The following is a 24,850-nucleotide window of genomic DNA, read 5'->3' on the forward strand; positions in this document are numbered from 1 at the left end:
CATAGAAGAGGAGCCAGGGTCCATCCCAACTTCGACAAGGACAGTCACACCTCCCGCCTGGCCGACGTGCGCCACTGCGAAGCGCTTACCACGGAGCATTGCACCTGATCCTCACAACAGCCCCTCGGGGGCGGGAGTGCGATGGTCCCCGATTCTCGGAGGAGGAGGCTGAGGCTCAGGGATGGGGGGGATTTTCTCTGGGCCCCGCAGAGCCGTGGCTGGTCCTGGCCCAGAGGAGCGCGGCTTCGTGGCTCCCTGAGGTCTGGAACGGTTCCCCCAGGATCCAGCAGCCACGTCAGCCGTGCGGCAGACGGAGGCTCGGAGAAGGAAGTGGTTTGGCCCGAGCTGGGAGGATGGAGCGAGATTATCCACAGAACAGGATGCTCTGGGCTCGGGCCAACTTCCCGTGCTTGATAGATAGTATCTCTTCCAGCACCAGTTAATGGTAACCACGCCAGTTAAAAGCCAGGCACAGTCAGAAAGGTGAACCATTGTGCCACCCCCCCCCCACACACACCTCCATGACTCTCTCCTTTAACTCTGTGTCAAGGCAGGTTTCAAAAATTAAAATGTGTCCGTTGTTTGGGCCTGTCTGGGACACCCCATAGACCTTTTCTGGAGACACACGCACACACAGAAACCCTCCCTCTTAGCAAGCAAAGGCCTCGCTAAGGAAAGCTGGGCTCTCCTTTGTGCTACAAGGGATCCTAAAGACCATGGCAGATACCGGGGGTGTAAGGGAGCCCCTGTCCAGTTTGGAGGTCAACAGGAAGCTCCCCAGGACAGCAGGGATGAGGGGAAGCCGGGGAGCCGGCACAGCCCTGGGCCCCACACGCATTAAGAACACAGAAGAGCGGTTCCGCAGGAGAGCCGAGCATGGAGCACAGAGTCTGCATCCAGCACATCCTAATGCGCTGTTTCCAGAGGCCTCCGGGTGGAAATCAAAATGCAAGAGTGGCTGTAATTTCACGCCTGTAACATCCCTGCTCTGTGGTGGGGGAAGACATCCGGGAGCCCCGTGGGTGACACCGAGGACTCGTGCCGCACGCAGTCATTAAAATGTTTTTATCCGAGCTGCAGATAAATTGTAAGCCAATTTCAAAGTCGCGTGCTGAGCCCCGGGAACGCGTCGCACACGGTCACGGAAGCGTCGCCGCGGCGCTCCTCGCGGGTGCCGGTTGTGCGGGAGAGCGTGTTAAGGGCGCGATGTTACAATCAATTAAACGTTGGGAGGCCCAGACACCCCCGCCCTGTCCCAGCCAAAGACGCTGCTCTTCCGGTGCCACCCGGAGGCCCAGGCACGGAGTTGTCACCACGCAGGGGGCTCTTCCCACCCACAGCTAATAGCCATGGTCACGCCCCACCAGACGGGGTCTGTGTGCCCAGCACTGGGCGCTGAACATCAACCCGGCTAATCCGTGACCTTCAGGCTTCGTCACCCCCACTTTACAGGTGAGGGAACGGAGGCTCTGGGAGGTTAAGGGGCTCACCCATGCTGAGCGACAGAGATGGGGGTCCCTCCAGGTCTGCCTGAGGCCGGAGCTGGTGCTCCTGACAGCAGCTCTGAACGCCCAGGGAAACGTCCCTGCCTTGGACGCAAAGGTTGTCGGTAACTCCAGTGTCAGGAAGTGTCGGGGCCGGGGGGCGGGGGGGGGGCGGGCGGTGCAGAGCTGGGGGAGAGGGAGGACCTCAGCTCGGGGAAACCGAGGCCCCGCTGGGAGCGCTTGGCTCTCCAAAGGCCAGATGGTTGAGGGGGAGCTGCTTTCCCTTTGGGGGCCTGCAGGGTTCTGGGAGGACCAAGAGCCCTCCTCCATCCCTGCACCCCAGTCCCCACGGGCGCTTCTCCTGTCCTCTACTACCCAGGACCCCTCAGTACTACTCAGTCCCTCTGGAAGGAGCGCTGGACTTTGAGTCTAGCAGAACACACACACACACACACACACACACAAATAGGCCCCCTCTTGGTTACATCAGCAAAGACCGTATTCCGAAGAAGAGCACACTCGCAGGTACTGGGGGCGAGGACTCCAACATATCAGAAGGTGACCTGGATGCCCACACACTGGGGTGCTCTAAATCTCATTCACCCGCTCTCCATGGGTTCGTTTATGGAAGAAGTGTTGATTGAGCCCTGAGCGCAGTCTGGGCATGGCTGTGTGCACTAGCATTCGGCTCCAGCGACGACACAGGCAAAACCCCTCAAGCTCGTGGAGCTCACAGTGCAGGAGGGGAGGCAGGCATGGGCGGGTGGACAGCTGGACCCTGCAGTGTGTCAGCGGGGGTCGTCAAGCAAAGCAGAGGTGGGTACGACCAGAGGGAAGTGGGACTCCTTGGCTATTTTAGATTTTTTTTTAAGTTTTTTAGAGAGAGAGGCGAAGGGAGGGAGAAAGAGAGGGAGAAAAAGCATTGATATGAGAGAGAAACATTGATTGGTTGCTTTTCGTACATGCCCCAACGGGGAACTGAACCTGCAACCCAGGCATGTGCCCTGACCGGGAATCGAACCGGCAATGCTTCGCCTTGAGAAAGGGTGCCCAACCAACCGAGCCACAGCGGTCGGGGCAGGTGGGGCTATTTCAAACAGTGTGGTCCGCCAGGCCTCTCCACAGGGATGCTCAGAGGAGGCGAGGCCTGAGCCGTGTAGCCGTCACGTCTTCCTGTGCCTGATTCAATCACGACTGCTTCGAGCCTCCGCCTGCCGGGCGCAGGTCTAGAGCCCGAGGGGCCGGCTCTCGAGGGGGCGGCTCCTGGTGCGTGTGCAGAGGCCGAGGCTCCATGCCTGCGTTCAGTCCCAGGGCTGCCCATCGCCGTGATCACAAACTGTATGACTTGGTTACATCTGCAAAGACCCTATTTCCAAATCAGGTCGCATTGGCAGGGACTGGGGCGGGGAGCGGTCAGGATTTCAACATCTTTCGGGGAGGGGAACAATTCAACCCACAGCAGTAACTGGGCCATGAGGTAGCAGAGCAGGGAGTCACTCACTGTCTGACTCTGGGTCCAACACTGCTCCCAAGCACACGGGTCACCGAATGCCAGGTGCTGTGCCAAGCTCCTTGTACGGTAACCCATTGAACCATCACAAAAGCTCCTTAGGTGGGTACGACCATTGCCCCTTTGTCAGAAAGGAAACCCGAGGTTCTACCCCAGGTAGCGACAGAGCAGGGGGAAGCGCCTCCTACACAGGTAACCGCTCTGCTCTACCAGCAGGCACGAAGTATTGGTAGGCATCAATAAAACTTTCCATCCCAGGATTCCTGTCTCTCTTCTGGAGGGCTCCGGGTGAGGCTGGCCGAGGAAGTGGAATTTTGGAACCTAAGGCCACAAGGGCACCCCATGCGCCTCCCCATCCTGAGGCCCCGGGACACGGCCCCCACCCCGGGAAGTTGTTAACGAACTCTACACGGCTTGTCTTTTGAAAAAATTTTACTGCATGTTTATTCAATGCATCTGACACTTTCCCCTCTTGTTTTTTTTTTTTTAAATAAACGCTTTGATTGAGACATAATTCATATAACGTCATTCCGTCGTTTGGAGTATACAATTCAGTGTGTGTAGTCTATTCACAGAGTCGTGCGGCCACTTTTAGAACATTTCCCTCACCCCAAAAGAAACCCTGTACCCGCGAGCCATTGCCCCCATCCTAGACCCCCTTCCCCCAGGCTCAGGCAAACCCGGACCTACCTCCTACCTCTGTGCATCTGCCTGCACCCCTCACGTTCATGACACTGGACAACGTGCGCTCTCCTGCGGCTTCTTGCACTCCGTGCAGTGCCCGCAAGGTCCACCCATCCACCCTCGGCGCCCCGTTCCTGCCCCCCGCTGAATACCATTCTGCTGCAGGGCCGACGGCGCCCTGTTTATTCACGCACCCGCCGATGGACACTGGGGTGGTTTCCACTCCTGGGCTGTGGTGAATAATTGTGCTATGAACATTCACATTCAAGTTTTTGAGTAAACAGATATGTTTAATTTCCTCACGAAGTGGTGTTTAGATTTGCATTTCTCTGCCGGCTAATGATGTGGAGCATCTTGTCGTGTGCTTCTTGGCCATTTGGATGTCTGCTTTGGGGGGAATATCTTCTCAGACCCTTTGCTCCTTTCCAGTTCGGTTATTTGTCTTTTGATGATAAAGTTTTAAGAGTTCTTTATTCCAGATATACGGGCCTTGTCGGATGGGCGGTTTGCACGCTCTCTACCCCAATGTCAGTGACCATTCCACTTTCTCGGCTGTGTGTCCTTTAAAGGAGAAAAGGTTTCATTTTGTCAAAGCCTGGTTTATATATTGTTTCTTCAGTTGCTTGTGCTTGTGGTCTTATATCTATGGAGGCTTTGCCTGACCCAAGGCCGTGATTTACTCCTGTGGTTTTCTTCTAACGGTGTTTGTAGTTTTTACTCGCACGCGCCGGCGTGTGGCCTATTTCGAGTTTATTTTTGTCCTTGGTGTGAGAGAGGCGCCTCGCCCCCACGATTTGTGCACGTGGATGTCCAGGCGCCCCGGCCCCGTTTTCCGAGCAGACCCTTCTCTCCCCACTGAATGGTCGTGGCCTCCTTGCTGAGATCCGACGGACCGCGCCTGGGAGGGTTTATTTCTGGGCTCTCTGTTCCCTCCCCTTGATCTGTACGTCCGTCCCCGTGCACCGGGGGGTGCTTTGTGCAGCCGTCTGGCTGCCTCCCGTCGGCTCTGCCGCGCCCCCTGCTGGGTGCTTTTCTGGACGAGGACTTCACAGGAAGTTGCCCTGGAGCCGGTTCCCCGACCTTTCTCACCACGGCAGCTGCGGGTCCCCAGGGGACAGAGATGACCGGCGTGCGGGGGTGGGGTGGGTGGGGCAGGCTGAGCCCGCGTCCGCATGGCCGGGCTGGAGCCCAGAGACCTGGCGCTCTGCTTTCTCAGATTCTTGAACCCCATTGTCTGGACTCCCAGCCCAGTGCTCCTCTCCAGAAGAAGGAGCGTATTCCCAGAACCAGTCATCACAGGGTCGAGGCCCTCTCTTGAGATGGCTCTTCGTGGGATGGGGAGAGCTGAGGACTGAGGGTAGGCTCTGCCCCTCCAAGGCCCGCTGATGCTGCCGCAGGCCGGAGAGACACGACTCGGAGTCTCCGAAGGATGCCGGTGGGAAAGGGGGCTTCAGTCTGCAGGACCCCCTTTCAGGGAGCCTACCTGGGTGCAGGGCGGCTGTGGGGGTGGGAGTCTCCCAGGCAGAGCCAGCGCATTGCAGGTGTTCCTGGCCATCCAGGGGATGGGTTAGGTTCCCTGGAGGGAGGGAGGCTGCCTGAGTGAGCATCCCTGGAGGTCTGCAGGCAGGGCAGCTGGGAGGCAAGATTCTGGGCCGCCATCAGCCCCCTCCAGAGCGCAGGATGCCTGCTGGGTGGGAAAGGAGCGGCTCTCTCCCCGGTCTTGGAGCCCGAGCGGATGAGCCTCCCGCTGGGCTTGAACTCATTACATGAAAGGGCCCCAGGCAACTGCAGTGGCCTCAGACTGCAGAGAGCCCGTGTCAGGAGGGGGCGTGGGCCGGTTAGGATCCAGGCCCGCGCTGCAGACGAGTCCAGGGCGAGGAGGGCCAGGGGGTGCAAACTCCACTTCCCACCCCAGAAGCCCCAGGGTTCCGAGGACCGGGGCTGGATACAAGTCTGGGCTGCTCCCCGATCAAAGCCTTCTGCCCTCCCTCCTCCTCCTCCCCACCCCCTCTGGGTGCCTACAGCCACCCCCCCAGGCCCACCATGCTGGAAACGACAGGGCCGGGTCATCGCCACTTGGAGAAGTACCCCTCTATCGGAGTAGGTGGACCAGAAGCGGCGTTCACTCCCTTGGAGAGCTGAGGAGTGGTTAAGGGTGCGAGCCTTGCATTCAGCCATGAATGTTAAACCCACTTTGCAACTACTGGCGATAAAAGCAGCAAATGTTTATTGCACATTTACTACACACCAGGCACAGTTCTTCGATATCTTGCACCTGTCAACACATTTAATTGTCCTAACAACCCCCTCAGGTAGGGTCTGCCGTTACCTTCCCCATGTACAACTGTGAAAACAGGGATGTTAAAGAGCGTGCCCCAGGGCACAGGTCCAGTAAGGATAGAAGTGGGACTCAAACCCAGGCGGTGGGCTCCAGAGCCCCTGGGCCTAACCATGGGCTCACACTGGCAGGTTGTTTAAGCTCCTGGAGCCTCAGTTTCCCTGTTTGCTAAGTGGGGGTGGGGTAGGGTTATAGCAACAGCTCCCTTGTTGGTGCGTGAGAAGGAGAGGCCTGAGTCCCAGGTGCTCAGGGAGCTGCTGAAAAGGGTAGCTCTTCTCACCTCTGGCCCATTTTGCCGTAACCTTCACACTGTAAATGATGGCCAGGCCCAGGGATGGGTCCAGGGCTGCAGGAAGGGACATCTGTCCGGTGGGAGATCCCTAAGCCAGGCAGTGGCAGCACTGGCCTCCCACCCTGGGCTCTGGTAGAGGGGACGAGGAAAGAATGGAACCAGCAGCCCTGAGTCCACCCCCACCCCCTCCGCAGTCCTGCTGTGACTGTTCCTCTCCCAGCCTCAGTCTCTGCAGCTGGAGCCTGGGGGTGATGGAGGTTCCTACTTCGTGGGGCTGCTGTGTGGAGGAAATAAGACGGTACACAGAGAACACTCTGAGAAGGGCACAGAGACAGGAGCCAGCCCAGGGCTCAGACAGTAGAGGTGGAACACGCCAGGGGTCTCCAGACAGAAGCCACAGGACATGGGGAGCAATCGAAAAGATGGGGGCGATGCAGGGGACATGGCAGGACCCGGCACGAGGCAAGCCCCTGAGAAGGTACCGATGAAGCCGTGTGATCTCACTCAGCAGAGGTGACCACTGAAAATGGGCCACCGGGGTGGAGGGGCCAGGGCACCTGCTCACCAGGCAGAGCTCCCGAGGGGGCAGCTAGATGGGCAGAAGGGGCAGGAGACAGATGGCTGGGCTTAGCTGCCACAGGGGGTCCCTTGGCAGGCCAGTGACTGAGACCGGAGTGGCCAGGGCCTTCCACAGTGGATATAACAGCATCTCCCATGCCTGGACCTGGCTAGGGCCCTGGGAAAAGGCTGCCCATGCTGCCCGCCAACTGCTCCTTGGGCCCCCAGCTAGCCGAGGTCACCAGCTGAGAGCCAGTGCAGAGAGGAGCCAGACAGATGGGTTGGGGGCTCGGAGGAACACTTTGGAGCTACCTGGACCATCTACCAAGGACGGTCACTTCCCAGCTTCAGCCCCAAAGGCCCGAGCCTGCTAACCGCCTCCTGCACAGGTTTCTAGAATCTGCCATCCCTCCCTCCCTGAACATGGTCCTGCGGAGGAGGGGTGCCCTTGACCGCAGCCCACGGTGTGCTCAGCAGCAGATGCCCCGGTCCTCCCCGGCCTGCCTCTCTGACGCCTGCTCAGGGTGTCCGGGAACAGGCCCGCCCCCCACAGCCGGGAGTGGGCTGGGATTCCAGCTCAGGTCTGCTGGGAGCCAGAGCCCACGGTTCTCCCGCTACGAGGCTGCCAGGAAGATGAGGGACCTTGTCCAAGTGGGGGGCACTATGGCAGCCAGATGGGCCTGGGCCGGAGACCAGGGCTCCCCTCAACAGGCAGCTTGGAATATTTGGGCCGCACCATCAGCTGCTCCTCCCAGCCATCTGGGCAGTCAGCAAGATCAGTCCCCCCATTTTACAGAAGAGAAAATTGAGTCTGCTAGTTAAGAGAAGCCTAAAGCATGAACCTGAGTGTCCTCTGATTCTCGCTCTCCCTCCATGAGGACCTGAGGCCCTGAGCCGGGGGTGGAGGCCAGGTTTCCCAAGCGCATGCGCACACTGGGCATGGTGCGGAACCCCTCCCCGACCCCGGGCTGTGGCTGGAGGGAGCGGCCGTTTGCTCATTCATTCCTCACACTTACAAGTTCATGATTCAGCCCATAGTTACCAGCACCTACTATGAGCCTGCTAAGGGGAAAGGCCTGAGAGAGAGCCCTTTTAATATGGGACAGCCAGGACATGCGACAGTAGTGGTGAATTTTGCAGTCACAGGGTGCGGACCATTGCTCCAAGCATTTTAAATATATTGATTCATTTAATCCTCACACCTCTAGGAGGTACGTACTTCTATTGTTCCCATTTTAAGAAATGAGAAAACTGAGGCCCAGAGAGGTTAAGTAACGTGCTGAAGGTCACACAGCATGTAAGTGACAAAGCTGGTTCTTAAACCCACACCGCCTGGCTAAGGAGCTTCTCTGCAGCCACTCATGGAATGGCTGGCTCATCGTGCCCTGCTGAGTTGAACTGTGGAGATTTACCTGCCCCCTGGATTTGTCAAGGCAGGTGTCTGCAGCCCCCCAAGACCCTCGCCAGCTACCTGGACCGTCTGTGTCTCATAGACCAGAACTGGCCTCCAGTCCTGGCACTGCCTCCCTCTGCCTCCTTCCCGCACCCCCCGCCCCTCAGGCCCCAGTCTCCTGGGCCCCACCACAGCAGGCCTGCAGGTGCATCGTTAAACCTTGACAAGTGTTAGGTCAGGTCTATGCTTTATCCTCTGCACCACTGGGAGCTGGATTTAGTGTCTCCGGCAGAAGGTAAACGTCCCCTCCCTGGGACAGGGCCCTTAATTACAAGTGATATGTGGCTGTGGAGGCTGCAGTGCCTCGGGCCCAGTGATTTAAGAAGCAGGCAGGAGGCTGAGGTTACAGGTGGGAACAGAACTTTGCCAGAAGTCGGCGGGGGGGCGGGGGGTGCAGGGACAGCCTGCTGCCTTAGGCACCCCAGGGGAGACTGGGACCGAGAGCACACCCCAACTTGACTCGGCCCTGTCTCTGCTGCCAGCTCCCTTGCTCACTCCCTTAGGAGGGATCCTCTTAACAACGATTGTAATCATCGTGATAACCTCAGTAACAAAAAGCCTGCTCCGATCAGGTGCTTATTATGTGTCAGGCATTGAGCTACGTTCTTGGTGAGCCTTCTCGTGTTTCTTTCGCACGACGGCTGGTGGGAGAGTGCGTGAGTGTGGTTATGCCCATTTTACAGAGGAGGACGCCGAGGCTCAGAGGGCTGGAGTCCCTTGCCCAAGGTCACATGGCTGGTGAGTGACCGAAGGGAGAGTCTCAGCTGCTCTCCCTGAGTCCAGAGCCTGACCTCTAGGCTCTGGGGACACCAAGAGGGGTGTGAAACCAGTGTCTGCCCTGAAGGAGTCCCTGAGAGATGGGGGAGACAGAGAAAGGCACAGGTTGTCCTGGAAAATAAGGGCGATGGGGGAGGACTAGGGTACAAGCTGAGGGATGTGGGGGTTCCCAGGAAGGAGAGTCTCCCCCCAGAGGAGGCATCAGGAAGGCTTCACGGAGGAGGTGGTATAGAGCGAGGCCTCGTAGGCTGGGGGCAGACAGCACAGGAGGCATTTCAAGTGAAAGGAGCCCCGTAGATAGCAGTGTGGGAGCAGCAAACCGTGGCGAGTAGGGAGCACTGCTGTGTGGCAGGACCCCAGGGGGACACAGGTGAAGAGAGGTAATAAGATATAATAACAACAAGAGCTGACATTTATTCAGTGCGTGCCAGGGGCCAGGCCAGCGTCCAAACCCTTTACACAATGCTCCCAAGAACCCTGTCGGGTGGATGTCATGGGGATTCCCATGTCGCAGATGGGGAAACGGGCACAGACAGGGCAGGTTACTCACCAAGTTCATGCAGCTAACAGGTGGCAGAGCCAGGACATGGCAGCGTGGCTCCCGAGCCCTGTATGAGCGACTGCTGTGCCCAGTCCTGAGGGAGCGGGGGGAGGGGGAGGGAGGTGCCTCGGGGAAGGTCTCTCAGGCCCAGCTGCTGCAGGGCCGGGCTGCCCTCTGTCCACTGGGCTTGGCCGCAAGCTAACAGGAAAGGCAAGGCCACAGCACGGCCCCAAGTCCAGTGACATCTGTCAGGGATGCCGCCGGAGCCAGGATGGGTCTACGAAGCCCCCTCAGCACCTGGGGTTTGGGCATAGGAGGGAGGGTAGAGTAGGTACTCACCAGGCAGCTATGGTGCCAGGCACCCCCTGCCCCACCAGCTGATTGCCCAGGCCCATCAGAGAAGAGACTCCCCAACTCCCAAGGCTCCCCATCAGGGAGACCCTGGGCCCCCTTCTGCTGACCAGTCCCATTGTCTGACAGCTGGTCAGGAGGTCTGCCTCCTCCCTAACCTTGAACCCCCTGGACCTCCCCACCCAGAGCAAGAGGCTTTGGAACTGGAGAAGACTTTAGGAATCCCCCAGGCCAGCAGCAGGGAGCCCCCCCCCCCGAACTCAGGGTGCAGAGGAGGACACTCTCTGAGCAAACCCCCCTACCCTCCTGATCCCTGCAAACAGCAGCCCGGCACACACTTGGTAGAGCTGCCCTGTGCTGGATCCCGATCAGCAGAGTGAACCAGTGTCCCTAGAGTGAGGGGCCAGCAGCCAGTGTGAGTGACAGAGGGGAAGGAACAGTGAGTGACTGTTCCAGGACCAGCGATGGACGTCACTGCTCCTTGATTTCGTGGCCGAGGGATATGTGGACTGACCACAGCGGGCCTCCTGCAGAGAGCTTCCCAAACGTGAGCTCAGTTCTTCCTCACAGCAGCCCTGCGAGACAGGAACTATTGGGTCCCCATTTTACAGACGAGAGAACTGAGGCCAGGATGGGCCCGATGAGACATGAGGATGGAGAGGTCAGAGGTGAGACAGGCAGCCAAGGCCCTGGCCCACGGGGCCATGGCAAGGCCGGGCAAGAGGCCACGGGTGCCAGATCTCTGAGAACCCCAGCTCCAGCCCCTCCGCCCCGGCCACAGCTGGATCCCACTGGGGATGAAGTTTGGCTGGGCCTCCCCCAGCTCTTGAAAATGAAACAATGCGACAAATGTATTGTAGGACAAAGCAGGTAGACTACAGTGTTCCTCGTAGGAACTGGAGGATGGACACAAGTTCCGATAATATCATTATCAGAACTTTCAGATAGGTTGGAAATTTTTCATCGTAAAATGTTGGGGAGGAAAAACATCGCACAATCCTCTTCCTCCAAAAGCGCCCTTTGCACGGCTTCTCCCCTCCACTCCCTTCCCATCTCCCCTGGAGATTGCTTTATGAGAAGCAAAGCGGCAAGAATGATTTACTTGCCCTTGACTCGGAAATCAATCTTAAAATGCTGATTGGACAGGAAAGACTCCGGCCGCAGAGAGCCCTGGGAAATCTCTTGCTGGGAGGGAGGCTCTGAGCTGGGGGCATGGGCTGGGGGCTCTGCAGTAAGATCACCAGGGGTGGCCCCTGCCACGTGCTTCCGCCCTCACAAGCAGCCCACACAGGACAGGCACCCTGTGGGTGAGGCTCAGGAGACTCGCAACTGCCTAAGGGACACACTGCCTGTGAACAAAAGGGTAGTGACCTTGGAGCCAGGCGTCTCAGGCTCGAGGGGAGGGGGAAGTTCAGGGGTAAGCCCTGTTCTGGGCCCCAGAACACCAAGGCCCAGTATTTAGGGGAACAAAGTTCTGCTGAAAGAGACAGAAGTATTCCAGGGTGGGGAAGTAGGGGTCAGGGTCCACTCAGAGCCTCGGAACTTCAGCACACTGCTTTTGTGGGCGGATGAGAGGGGAATATAGAGCAGCTCTGAACTTGAACTTGAGAAGGGAGAACCTGAGCTGGGTGCCACTGGCTCTTGCCAGATCTTAAATGTTGCTCCACTTGCGAGGACCTCCCCAGGCTTCTGTAGGCTTCCAGAGGCTTCCTTCATCAAACTCCAAGTACGGCACCTGATAAAATCACCCATGTGTGTAATATATACCTCTGGGATGCATTGAGAACATTCCCCCAATAGCCAGCATTGCCGCTATTTAAAACAGATTCATGTCACACCCCATAGATTTCATCTCTGCAGAAATGGCACCTATCTGGGCCTGAACACATTTGTTCTATTGCCACATAAACTACAGTGACGTGGAAGGGTTGGGGCAGCCTCCTGTGGTGGCCACAGGCAGGCTGCCTCCAGCCAGCAAACCGCAGGTGTGGGGTGGGTCCATGTGGGACTGGCAGCCTAGTAGGCCAATCAGAAAACTGAGAGCCTTGACAAATAGCCAATCAAGGCACAAGCAGAAAGTTGCCTGGCTGTGGGGGCGGGGTCTTGGGGATTTGAAGGCCGTTGACCCAATCAGTGCAGAGAGTCAGAGAGTCTGGGACAGAGCTCTACCTCTGCCCCCTCTGCACTGGGGTTTGCCCTTCCTGAGTCTGGCCCTCCAGATCCGTAATAATTTTCACTGCTGTTTACTGAGCACTTACTATGGACCGAGTCCTCAGGTCACATAACACCACCGTTGTATCACTGATTTAGAGATGAGCAGACTGCAGCTCACAGAAGTCAGGGCAGTGATTCGCACACTGAACTTGCACTAGAATCTCCTGCAAAGCTTGTTAAAATCCAGGTGGCTGGACCTCACCCTCCTTTCCCTGAGGATTCAGCAGGTCTGGAATGGGGGCTCGGAATGTCCAACCAGCTCCCAGGAAAGGCTGATGCTGCTGGTCGGGGACCACACTTGGAGAAGCACCGGATAAAAAGGTGTAGCCTACAAAATAGCACGAGAGCACCAGTCCAATCCAGCACAGAGGCTGCGGCCCGGCCCCCTCCCCCCGCCCCCACCGCCCACTGCCCTCTGCAAACTGTGTGTGTGCGCAGGTAGGGTTTTATTTCTTCAGCGGCGGCAGCCTGCAGCCTGCGTAGAATCCCGCTCTGCCCAGCCTCACCGATCCACCACCTCCCTCGCTGCCCCCCTCCGGCTCCCGCCCCGCTCCCCCAGAGCAGTCAGCCAGAGCCTCCAGTGGGTTGTTAATTTTATCTTGCGCCGCTGCAAAAGCACAACAGCTGTCAGGGGAGGGACGAGGCAGGTGAGTGGGTGCTCCCCGCCAGCTTCCCGGGGAGTGGGAGGCGGGGGATGGATTGTGCCCGCAGCCGCTGGGTTCCCTCGTAGCCCCACGCCCCTCAGAAAGGCCCCCATCTCCTGGCAGGGAGGGTCCTGGGCAGTGGCCACCCGCCCTGGCCATGACCTAGCCGCCAGATCCCTCACCCTCGACACTGCACCAGCATGAGCCTTCCCACTGCTCCCAGGTTGGAGGGAGCGGTGGGCTCCGTGCAGCAGCTGCCGCAGAAAGAGTCCCTTGCAGCCCAAATGAGCACAGACGCTGCGTTTCTCCCGTCACTGAGGGCAGCTCCGTTTGGGAGCTTTTTGTCAGGGTTTCTTTTTCCCCCTTGGCTGCTGCTACTACTCAGTTCAATATTTAATTTTCCCATAAAGCAAAGAGTTGTGCTTTTTCTCTCCCTCTTTTTGCTCGAGTCCCACTCCTGCTGTGAGATCTGCCTCCTCCAGCTTCCCTTGGGGGAGAGGGGCTTGGGCGGGGCTGGAGACGTCAGTCCTTCCAAATGGGGCAGGAATTGTTGGGCGGGACCCCTGGGTCCCTCCCCTCAACTCATCCACTGATTCACTTGACGAATATTTATTGAGTGAACTGTTGTGCGTCAGGCCTTGGGATTCGACCATGGACGAAAGGAGTTTCCGCCCACATGGTGCTTCCATTCTAGGGCGGGATATCGGAGAGAACGACAAGTATGCAAACCAGTGCGTGCAATAATTATACATTCATTGTGATGACCTCTATGAAGAAATAACAAAGTGCTATGGCAGACAGTAACGGGGGACCTCGCTTAGATTGTGGGGTGGGGGGAACCCAGCCATGCAAAAAGCTGGATGAAGCACTGCGGGCAGAAGAAGCAACAGATGTAAAGGCCCCGAGGCTGGAACAACCTTAGGGTGTCCGTGGGCGCCCCCCAAAAAATCTCAGTGTGTCTGCAGCATGATCAAGTGGGGAGAATCAAGACAAAGCTGGTTATGGGGGCAGGCCCCCAGCACGTCAGGGTCTAGTGAAATTCCCTCCATGAGAAGGCTGTGTGCCCCTAGCTGTGCTGGGAAAAGTGAAGGAAGACTGGGAAACAAACAGGAATTAAGTTGAATTCCTGTGGGGCAGGCCTGCACTGACTCTGAGGTCAGGTTGAAGGCAAGGCTCCAGCCTTCAGGGAACACACAGGCTAGTGGAGAAATAGGCATGGATCCAGGACAGAGTGACAAGCACCTGTGAGTATGACAAGAGCAGGACACTCTGGGAACCAGAGGATAAGTCCTAATGGAGCCTGGCAAAAACCTGGAAGACTGCCTGGAGGAGGCAACACCCAAGGCCAGCCCTAAAGGATGTGGCAGGGTTAACTAGCAGAAGGTCTCATATGTGATTGGCACAGAGGAGGTGAGCAAGGCAGCTTGGGCAGCTGAGTGTGGCTGCAGCGGAGAAGGCTTCCTGGAGGAGGTGCTCCTTGGAGCAGTATCTTAAAGAAGCAGAGAGAGACTGGGAGAGAGGGCAGGAAAGAAATACCGAGATGTGGAACCAAAAAAAAAAAAAAGGAAAAAAGAAACAAATTAACACAGGGAACATGGAGGTACATTTATATTCATTGACACTTTTATATTAAGAGGGTGGTTTTCTTTTTTTCTTTTTTGAAATATAGTGTAATGACTGGGAGCTGATTGAAAAGGAAGGCAGTCAATAGAGCAGGCACGCTGAGAGGAAAGAATGGATTTTTGCAAATAATATAATTTTGAACTTGTCTTTCCCCTCCCTTGCCCCTCCCCCAAACCTAATTGATCACCACCCCGTGACAAACGGCCCCCGGAGCTGAGTGTGCTAAGCGCCACCACAGAGCGGTGCCCAGGGCGCAGGACCGATCCTCCCGTCCTTCCGATGGCGGGCGTTCCAGGGAGAGAACACAGCTCCCCCACACGCCCCTCTAAACCGAGGGGTGGGTGCGGGCGACCGAATGGACGACATAAATAACCCCTCTCTGTTGGCACAGCACTTTGCGGTCCGTATAAAAGGCTTATGTTCATTTCCTCATTTGCTTTGCCTCTCAAAAATTCCAGAAGCTGAAAGCTTCTGGAGCCCATTTTACAGCTGAGAAGACTGTCGCCTGGGAGGGGGGAGGGCTCCGTTGATTTGCCCAGATTCCCGCCAGAGACTGGTAGCAAAACCTGGGCCAGGACGGGGTGAACCTCACGGTGGGAGGAGCGTTTCATTCTGGCGGATACAGCTGGGCACGGGGCACGGGGCAGCCTCCTCTTTCCAGGAATGCTGGGGTCTGTGCGGGAGCAGGCCTGTATTCCCAAATCTCAAAGGCTGCGGGATGATTCGTCGAGCAAAGAGCCATCAAATTATCCCCAAAGTGAGTTACGATGACCGAGACAAAGTTCTGCTTTCAAGAGAAAGGTAGGCGATAGGTCAGAGCTAACTTCATAAGATGAATCACCGACCATCGCCTCGCTGTGTCCACCTTAACCGTGGAGTCTGAAATGCCAGCCCCTGCCTCCCTCATCGGTAGAGCAGCAGACCCAGCGGAGGTCAGCTGGGACGCGCAGCTGTGGCGGAGGCGAAGCCGGGCTCCCTGTCCTGCACTCGGCGATGTCAGAGCGACTTCCTGCGGCCGTCCTCCCTGCTGAAGGCCAAAGACAGAAATACACTGGGAAGTCCGCTGGCTCGATTTGGGGCCGCTGGGCTTGATGGCAGCGACCTCTGTTGGACCACGATGGCGGACTTGTAGAACGGGGCTGGCGGGGGCTCTTCCTACGGCCCAGGGCTGGGTGACAGAGTGAGGACGTGCCGGGCGGGGTAAGGGAGTCCTGAAGCTCTGCCCAGTGTCGGTTCTTCCTGCTGCTATGGAGGCAGCTAACTACCGTGTGTCCCCTCCCTAAGCCACGTACACCTGCTCGGTGTCTCTTCGCCTGAGGAGGGGCGTCTCAGGCACACACCCCCGCGAGAGCCTTGTTGGAGCACAGACATCCCTGAAGGCACAGTCCCGAAGTCCCCAGGAACCAGGCACTAAGAGTGGACGCGCTGGACACTGTCACAGAAGGAGTGGGGAGAGATCAGTGAGCCGGGGCTCGTGCTTGATGATCCTGTGCCATTCTCTGCCACCTAGATCACAGCCAGGTGGCTCTGCCTTACCCTGCTCATCCCAGAGCCCGACTTTGCACTTAGGATTGCTCTGGTCCGAGAAGCCACTTTACGCCTGAGCCTGCAGTTGGCCATCTGCCTGTGACTGGACACTGTTCCTGCGGCCATGGAATCTATCTCAGGATGGGCACATAAGGGGACTGCTCATTTTGACCTTGGTCAGAGATTGTAACAGGGGTGGGACGGAGGCGAGAATGGAGATGGGCTTGGGGTTGGGGAAGGGATGGAGACAGAAATAAGGACTGAATCAGGGCAGGGATAGAGATGGGGGTAGAGAGGGGGATGGGGAAGGGAGTGGAGTGGGGGTAGGACTGGAAAGGGAGGTAGGGATGGAGGTGAGGATGGAAGAGAAGATAGAGGTGTGAGTGGAGGTGGAGAAGGAAATAGAGTGGAAATGGAATGGAGGTGGGGATGCAGGTGGGGATGGAGGTGAGGATGGAAGTGAGGATGCAGGTGGGGATGCAGGTGAGGTTGGAGGTGGGGATGGAGGTGGGGATGGAGGTGAGGTTGGAGGTGGGGATGCAGGTGGGGATGCAGGTGAGGTTGGAGGTGGGGATGCAGGTGAGGTTGGAGGTGGGGATGCAGGTGAGGTTGGAGGTGGGGATGCAGGTGAGGTTGGAGGTGGGGATGCAGGTGGGGATGGAGGTGGGGATGCAGGTGGGGATGGAGGTGGGGATGGAGGTGAGGTTGGAGGTGGGGATGGAGGTGGGGATGGAGTTGGGGATGGAGGTGAGGATACAGGTGAGGATGCAGGTGTGGATGCAGGTGGAGATGGAGTTGGGGATGCAGTGTGGCTGGGAATGCTAGGAGTGAAGGAAGGCTGCAGGCGACAAGTCTATGAGACAGTGGGTTGTGGGAGAAAGAACGCTGCTCTCCCTCAAAGGAAGGCAAAGAAAGGAGGAAGGGGAGAGGGTGACAGCGATGTGTGGGGTGAAGCGACCAGAGGCAGCCAGGGACTCCCGGGTGTAGGCAGCTCCCTGCCCATCTGTTCTGGGAGCCCTGCACCAGGCAAGATGGCAGAGTAACATTTTTCTAGGGCGCAGTGGCTGAGGGCCATGTCGATGGGGAGAGTGTGGGAGGCCTGGGCTATCCACGCTGATATTAGCAGCTCTGCTGCGCCGTCGCCCATACAACCAAAATCTGTTATTGTCTTATGAGCTTGATTAACTGTACATATTGCTAACACCTGCTCAGCAATATAACGAGGGACAGGAACACGGCTCCCAATCAGGGTCTGTGTGGGTGGTGTGCGTGACTTGGGTGCAGATCTACAGAGTGGGGACATGTGTACGTGCAGATGCATGTGTGTGCATGTTGGGGGGCACCTGTGCCATGCCAGGAACCCCCACCTGCATTTGTAAAGCCTGAGGTGCCCGGCCAGGCTCTGCCATTGACTCACCGTGGGACCACAGGCAAACCTCTCCCTCTCTCTGACCCCCGTTGCTTCCCTGTCAATGGAAGGTCTAACCCAGCGCTGGGCAAGAGAAATACAAGGCAAGGCACATATGTAACTAAGTTTTCCAATAGCCATGTTAAGAAAAGTTTCTAAAGGTGAAAGTAATTCCCATAACACATTTATTAAGCTCAAAATAGCCCAAATGTTATTTTAACATGTAACCAATATAAATTATTAATACTGTTTGTTCATAACATTCTTTTTACAATTATCTTCACAGTTCAGGGTGTATTGTACACTTACAACGCATATGAACTTGAAAAAGCCACATTTTGAGTGCTCGGCAGCCACAGCGGGTTAGCGATGACTGTAATTGACCCATGCCGGTCCAGGGCATTTTCTGGGCCCTTCTTTGAACGGTGAGCACCCCAAGGGCAGAGAGCAGGTTTTATTCTCCCAGCCGGTAGGTAGCAAGGATCCTCAAAGAAAGAACGTCAGGAAGTAATATTGCTAATAAATGCAGCTGACACGTATTGGGTGCACTTTTAAAACACTTTGAGGTCCTCCATCATTGAATCCTCCCAGGGAACCTCTAATTTCATTTTGCAGATAAGGAAAGTGAGGTTCAGAGGTTAAATAACATACTCAGAGTCACACACCCAGTCGTGGTACCGCTGGTCTTTGAACCCTGGGTGGCTGAGTTTAGAGCCCACACTCTTAACCACTGTCCTAGACTCCCTTCCTCCGCTAGGGATACAGATAATATCAGTTAAAGTTGCTAAATGGTATTGCAGGCTCCCGATGTGCCAGGCATCTTGTAAACATCATCTCATGTCCTCCTCCAAGCAGTCCTATAAGGAAGGTTGTAGGTGCCTACTTCCTGTCTGCTCAGTGAAGGAAAGGAAGCATGAATGAGAGGTTTTGAAGGTGCTCCCTGCCTAAGCCTCAGCCTCTAGGGCTCTTGAAGGCTGCACACGTGCCCCCACAAGCACTGCCAGGGCTTTGTGCTGCACCCCCACTGGCGGCGTGGTCCTTGATCTTCGGGGCGGGTCCTTGATCTTAAGCGGAGCTCTCAAGGGACCTGGATTTCCCGGACCCGTGGAAGCCGAGACGTGCCAGAGGAACGAGTGGCTCAAGTGTGTAGTTAGGGTTCAGGTGCCAGCAGGTATGAGCTCCTTCCTTCTTTGCAAAGCTCAAGAGGGCAGAGCTTCGCGTCCAAGTTCAGGCTCCGGAGCTGGGGCGCTTGGCTGCAAATCCTGACGCCATCCATGAACCCAGGCAAGCTGCCTCACCTCTTAAGGCTCCTCCTCTGTAAGACCAGGGAACGCATAAACCCAGGCGTAGGCTAATGGCGAGGATTGTGTGAAGTAACCCAGGTGAGGGCTCGGAACGGCTTCTCGCTCGTAAACGGGAGCCGCTCTCGGCTGCCGCCGTAACATCCCAGTTCTCAGTTGAACTGAACAGAAGCTAGATTGTGGAATCTGCAACTTCTGGGTAATTGAAGTGTTCTGGTGTATTTTCCCCCCTCGGAGTTCCTGCCTCACTTACCATCTGTTTCATCCCATCTTACACTTAATTACAATTCTCCGTCTATTGTTCTCCCATTGCTTCCTGTTCGCTTCCCCCGCTGACAGCGTGCGTGCGTGGGGGCTGCCTGGATGAATGAACGGTTCCTACCTGGCTCTGTTTCCCCAGACCTTAAAATAGCGTTGCCAGGCGGCTGCCGCCCCTGCCAGACAGCGAGCCTCCCGTGGCAGTGTCTGTGTCACCACGGGTGCCTACTGTGAGCACCTGGCACCATGCCCCGCACCTAGTAGGTGTCAGGAAATGTTTGTCGACTTTAATTAAACTTAACCGGGGTGAAAAGCCTGTGCCGGGAGGAAACGCCCGCCCCTCTTCCTTTTCGCTGCTTCCCTCCGTGCTCAGGACCCGAGGCCAGAGAAGCCAGAACGGACAGCTTTTCCCAAGTGAGGGTCTAAGATTCTGACTTTGGTGTTGCTGATAAGGAGGGGGTGGGGGAAATAATCGGAGGAACCCTAAGAATAGGGAATTGCTGCCATGTGCGAAGCCTTTTCGCATTAGCTGGCTGCTTCTACAAACATGCCTGCCGAGTAGGACTCCCATTTCAGGACGTGGGGGACTGTGGTGACTTGCCCAAGGACGCAGAGGTGGCGGTGACTTAGCTGGGACGGCGACCCAGGCGTGCCCGATGGCTCCACGTGGCCCCGTCCTGGTGCCCCACAGTGCCGGGAGCCCGGCTTTGGCAAACCAGCCAGTGGCGCCTGGTGAGGAGAGCAGAGAGGTGAGCTGGTGGGGCAGGGCCACCTGGGGCCACTCGGCTTCCAGAGGAAAAGGACGGTGGGAAGAAGCCGCCAGGCCACCAGTGCCCGCCAAAGCCACCAGCTTCTTCCCACCGCCCTCACCGGGGTCTGAGCCCCCCGTCTCCCCGGCCTCCGCTCCGTTCCCTGTCTCTCAATATGCCGCTCAGGTCACGTCACCACGCTTGCTTAAAACCTCCCGTGGCTCCCGGCTGCTCTCAGGACAACGAAGGAAAACTCAGGACCACGGAAGGCTAGCGACCCCGTCTCTGGGGGCTGGGGCAGGGGGAGGAGGAGCAAGCAAGTGAAGAAAGTCCCAATTCACAGCTGCGGCTGGTGTCCACGCCCAGTGTGGCCCATGTCCAGGCAGCGGTCACTTAACAACTGGGTCTCAGACTCCCTGACAACGTCACAGTAGGCTCTCTGAGCCCGTGGGAACCTGCGCCAGTGAGGGGCCACCACCACCAGCCGCCCCGTTCATGCTCTGTGCATCAGCCCAGCCCCACTGGGCGCCACGTTCCCCTGCCTCCCATCCCCCCACCCCCCACACTGCCCCCCACCGCCGCCCCCCCAGGCTTTTGCACATGCTGTCCCCGACACCTGTCGTGTTTGTCCCGCATGGGTCGCTTCCTCAGGTCACAGCACAGTGTCACTTTTTCCAGCTTGGACAAGGCCTGTTTATACTCTGTTATGCCTCCCGGCACCTGGTGCCCTGAGCACGTTGACTATGTCACCTCTGTGTCGTGTGCTGTCGTGTCCAGCAGGCTGTGAGCCCCGTGAGGCAGGGCCCTCTCTCCATGCCCAGCAGGGACATCGTCCTCACTGTGGTGGATGGCCTTGGCACCCTCCGGGGCTGGGCAGTGTTTGCCCCCGCTCCCCGCCCAGCACTCGGTCTGGAGCCTGGCCCGGCTGAGGCGCGCAGTGAATTCTTCCTGACTCCCCCGGTTAAGCCTTTTTCTTTTTGTGCTCCCCTTTTGGGCAGCCCCTCCTACCTCCATCGAAGTGGTAGCTGCGGACACGCCGGCCCCCTTCAGCCGCTACCAAGCCCAGAACTTCACGCTGGTCTGCATCGTGTCTGGAGGGAAACCAGCGCCCACGGTGAGTGCCCCTGCCCCCACCCGTCCCTGCAGGACGACCCTCCTGTGTGGCTTGTTCGGGTGCGTCATCCCCGTACCCACTCCGCGTCATGAAGGAAAGAGGGCAGGCACGGTCTGCAAAGAGGGCAGCCACCTGCCTGGGCCGACCCTGTCCACTCCACTGACCTGTCCAGGCAGCCACGTGTGTCTCTGGGGCTCCCCATCTCCCAGCACGGAGAACTCCCACATCCGCTGGCCCCGGGCATCCGAGTGGCGTGGTCCTTAGGGGAGCCCAGCGTCATGCTCACCCCACCCTAGTGATTGAGCAGGACGCAGACACGTGAGACCCAGGGAGGGAAAGGGACAGCTCCAGAGTCACCCACAGTGTCCATGACAGAGCTGGCACTCAAGTTCATGTCCTCCCGCTTCAAGTCCAACGTGAAGGGAAGACGGAGGAAAGGAGAGAAGGGAGGAGAGGGGATCCTGTTTCGGTTAGCACCTTATCACACCCAGTGTAACTGCTCCGAGGTCTCCCCGCCCAGCGCCTGAGCTACGGTCCAGCCGAGTCAGAGGCGGGGACAGAGGTGACAGCGCCCGCCCACTGAGAGCGGGGTTCCAGCCCAGCGCTGAGCACCCCTGAGCTGGGAGGCCCCCCCCTGCTTCTCGTTTCTGTGAGGAGGTTTAGGGGGTGGACACTGTTCAAGCTTTTCAGCGTTTCAAGGAGCAATGGGACCATTTGGCCTGAATGGGATACACAGAAGCGCCATGTGTTTAACTGTCTGTAAAACAGTGAAGGGCGAGGGAAGGGCATGTCGCCCGTGTTGATCCCTGAGGTGCCTCCGAGGAGCCAGCCCTTGGGGTTCCACGTGGAGGCTCCACGGGCCGCAGGCTCCCGAGGCCCTTCCAGCGTTGACATTGTGCAGTGCTTTAGGTCTTGACCCTGGGAGTTTCTTACATTACCAGGGTCCATGAAGGGGGGACAGGTAGGGTTCAAGTTCAAGGAGGGGGAGGCTAGGCATTACAGACCCTGACTGTCTCACAGGCGTGTTCCAGTGGGGTGACCGAGGGACTCAGCCAGCCTCCCCCAGCTGCCCAGGACAGGGCAATAAACAGGTGCAGAAAGACTGAAGACAGGGCAGTGGGCAGGTGCACCAGGCCCGGGCGGGGCAGCGGGCAGGCGCGCACGGGCGGGACGGGGCCTGTGTTCGGAGACACGCCTTTGGCGAGGCCCACTCCCCCGCATCTGCGTTCCCAAGGCGACAGATACACAGGCACCTTCCACACCAGCATGGGCGAGAGCAGGAGGCGACCCCGAGTCCTCCTCCTTCGGAGCCCATTCAGAGGTCTGGGCCCCTAAAACCAAGCAAGCTGGTCTTTTTCCCCAAAGAAAAACTTTCCCCAAGGGCCCAAAGACAGTGTCCTCTCAGCCCTGGGGCTGCGGGGGCAACCCTTCCCCCGCCTGCCTGCTTCTGCCATTTAAGACAGGGCACGAAATATTCAAACACATAGTAAAAGACATATATATGAAGGTATATGTGTGTGTGTGTGGGTACCAAAATAAAAAGACAGCAAATTAAATTACATACATATATATGTGTGTGTACACCTATATACACACATATATATATCTTCATGTATATATAATCCTCATCTCCCCGCATTCCAGGCATCTTACATTTGCCTGGAAGGTCAGAACTTGGAAAAAAATCTCTGATATAAATTACAAATATGCTTTTCAAGCACTTTTCAAAAAAAAAAAAAAGAAAGAAAAAGCCAAAGCAGGCTATGGCTATTATGTGCATAAGAGATTTTTCGTTGGAGCTATAAACTCTGACAGATTCTCCGCGCAGCACATTTCACTCACCGCCCGCCCCCAGCCCCTCTCCCCCGCCCCCCGCGCCCTCCCCCCTTGCCCGCCTCCCTCCCCCACCTGCGCCGGCACCCTGAGAGCCGCTTCCTGCCCTCCGCGCTCCCCAGCTTCCATCTCTTTATTTATCTGATTTATTAAAAACACACCCAATCCCCACAGGCCTCTGGGCGCCTGTACCAAAATAAAAAGACAGCAAATTAAATTAAATGCCGCCTCTCAGAACTTCCCTTGCGCGCTAGCAGAGAAAGCAAGAGGACGGTGCTCTCCCCTCCCCCACCCACACCGAGCTGCCTCCTGCGCACACGCACACCTGTGTCCTGCCCTGTCTCCGAAACCTCCGAAGCCACCGCACACGCGAGATCCTCTCCGCACTCTCCTGATGTCTCGTTTAAGCTCAGCCCCTCTCCGCTTTCCCATCTGCTTGCTCTCCCTGGGTGGGCGTGGGCCACCCCTTGGAGCCCAGGTGGCCACCGGGCTGGGCTTCTATTTGCCCATTGATCCTAGGCACGCCACAGCCCCGTGGAGTGGGTCCTTGTATTCCCCGTGCAAGTAAGGAAACCGAGGTGCAAAGCTTCTGCCCCCAGGGCCTGCGTGTCCTCACGGAACTGCGCGTCCTCAGTCTTGGGTGCTGGAGGGAAATGAATAAGGAGGTACATCGGGAAGGCTGCCAGGAAAAGGAGGCTCCGGAAGCACGGCCTCCTATGGCCACATCCTCTGAGAGCCCATTGGGAGGTCTAGGGCATTGGCACGAAATCTTTTCCCATCCCCTCCTTGTGATTCCAGGTTTATTTCAAAAGAGATGGGGAACCCATTGATGTGGTGCCCCTGTCGGAGCTGCCAGCTGCAAGCTCCGGCCCCCTCCAGGACAGCAGGCCCTTCCGCAGCCTCCTGCACCGTGACTTGGATGACACCAAGGTGCAGAGGTCACTGTCCCTGCTGGACACTGAGAACCGGGGTGGGCATCCCTACACCGAGCGGCCGTCCCGAGGCCTGACCCCAGACCCCAGTGTCCTCCTCCAGCCGACCACCGAGAACATCCCGGAGACGGTGGTGAGCCGTGAGTTCCCCCGCTGGGTCCACAGCTCCGAACCTGTCTACTTCCTGCGCCACAGCCACACCCCGGGCAGCGACGGCACTGTGGAGGTGCGCGCCCTGCTCACCTGGACACTCAACCCTCAGATCGACAACGAAGCCCTCTTCAGCTGCGAGGTCAAGCACCCAGCGCTGTCGATGCCCATGCAGGCGGAGGTCACGCTGGGTAAGGTCTGGGGCTGCCCTTCTGCAGGCTCCTGCAGAGCTGGGGTGGGGGGAGCCTTGGAATAAAGGCCCCGGGCTGCTGGCCATCATGGAGACAGGGAGGACAGGGAGCAACCTGGAGGCAGGGGCAGGCACACAGGTAACAGTCTGGGTTCTTTTTTCTTTTACCCTCACCCAAGGATATATTTATTGATTTTAGAGAGAGAAAGAAGGGGGAGAGAAAGAGAGAGACAGCGATGTGAGAGAGAAACATCCACTGGTTGCCTCCTGTACATGCACCCCGACCAGGGATCGAACCTGAAAACTTTTGGTATACAGGATGATGCTCCAACCAGCTGAGCCATCCAGCAAGGGCAGAGTCCGGGTTCTTGAGCAGGTTTGCTGAGCTGGATAGGAGGACATGGGAGAGTCTAGCAAGGAGGGGGGCGGGGGAGTTCGCCGGGCAGAGTCAGGAACATAGGAGGTCACAAGAGGCTGGTCCATCAGGGTCAAGCACATGGATCAGCCCTGGCCAGCATGGCTAAGTGGGTCGAGCATCAGCCTGTGAACCAAAAAGTTGCCGGTTTGATTCCCGGTCAGGGCACATGCCTGGGTTGCAGGCCAGCTCCCCAACTGGGAGTGTGCGAGGGGCAACTGATCGATATTTCTCTTGCACGTTGATCTGTCTTCCTCCCTTCCCCTCTCTCTAAAAATAAATAAAGTCTCTAAAGAAAAGAACATGGATCCGTGTTAGAAAACATAGCAGGTTTTCAAGGCTGGAAAGAAACACAGAGAACACAGGGACGCTTGCTGGAAGCACGAAAAACACAGACTTTGGACTCTTTGGGGGGCGGGGGTGTTGCTGAGTCAGGTCACAGAAAGGTCCGGGAAGGTTTTTATCCATCCTAGTCGGGAACATAGGAGGTGACAAAGAGGTTTT

General features: G+C 57.4%; 1 protein-coding gene across 1 annotated transcript in view; it reads left to right on the forward strand.

Annotated features, from left to right (window-relative positions):
- Nucleotides 1–24,850, forward strand: part of IGSF21 (immunoglobin superfamily member 21) — a 229,994-nt gene that overhangs the window by 197,075 nt on the left and 8,069 nt on the right. Inside the window, exons 5-6 of the mRNA XM_045859339.1 lie at nucleotides 20,711–20,826; nucleotides 23,458–23,932. Coding sequence (XP_045715295.1) covers nucleotides 20,711–20,826; nucleotides 23,458–23,932 — 591 coding nt within the window. The remainder of the gene's footprint in view (nucleotides 1–20,710; nucleotides 20,827–23,457; nucleotides 23,933–24,850) is intronic.

Source organism: Phyllostomus hastatus, unplaced genomic scaffold (assembly GCF_019186645.2).
Source record: "Phyllostomus hastatus isolate PE091 unplaced genomic scaffold, TTU_PhHast_1.1 phas_scaffold_182, whole genome shotgun sequence".
In the NCBI taxonomy this organism is placed as follows: domain Eukaryota; kingdom Metazoa; phylum Chordata; class Mammalia; order Chiroptera; family Phyllostomidae; genus Phyllostomus; species Phyllostomus hastatus.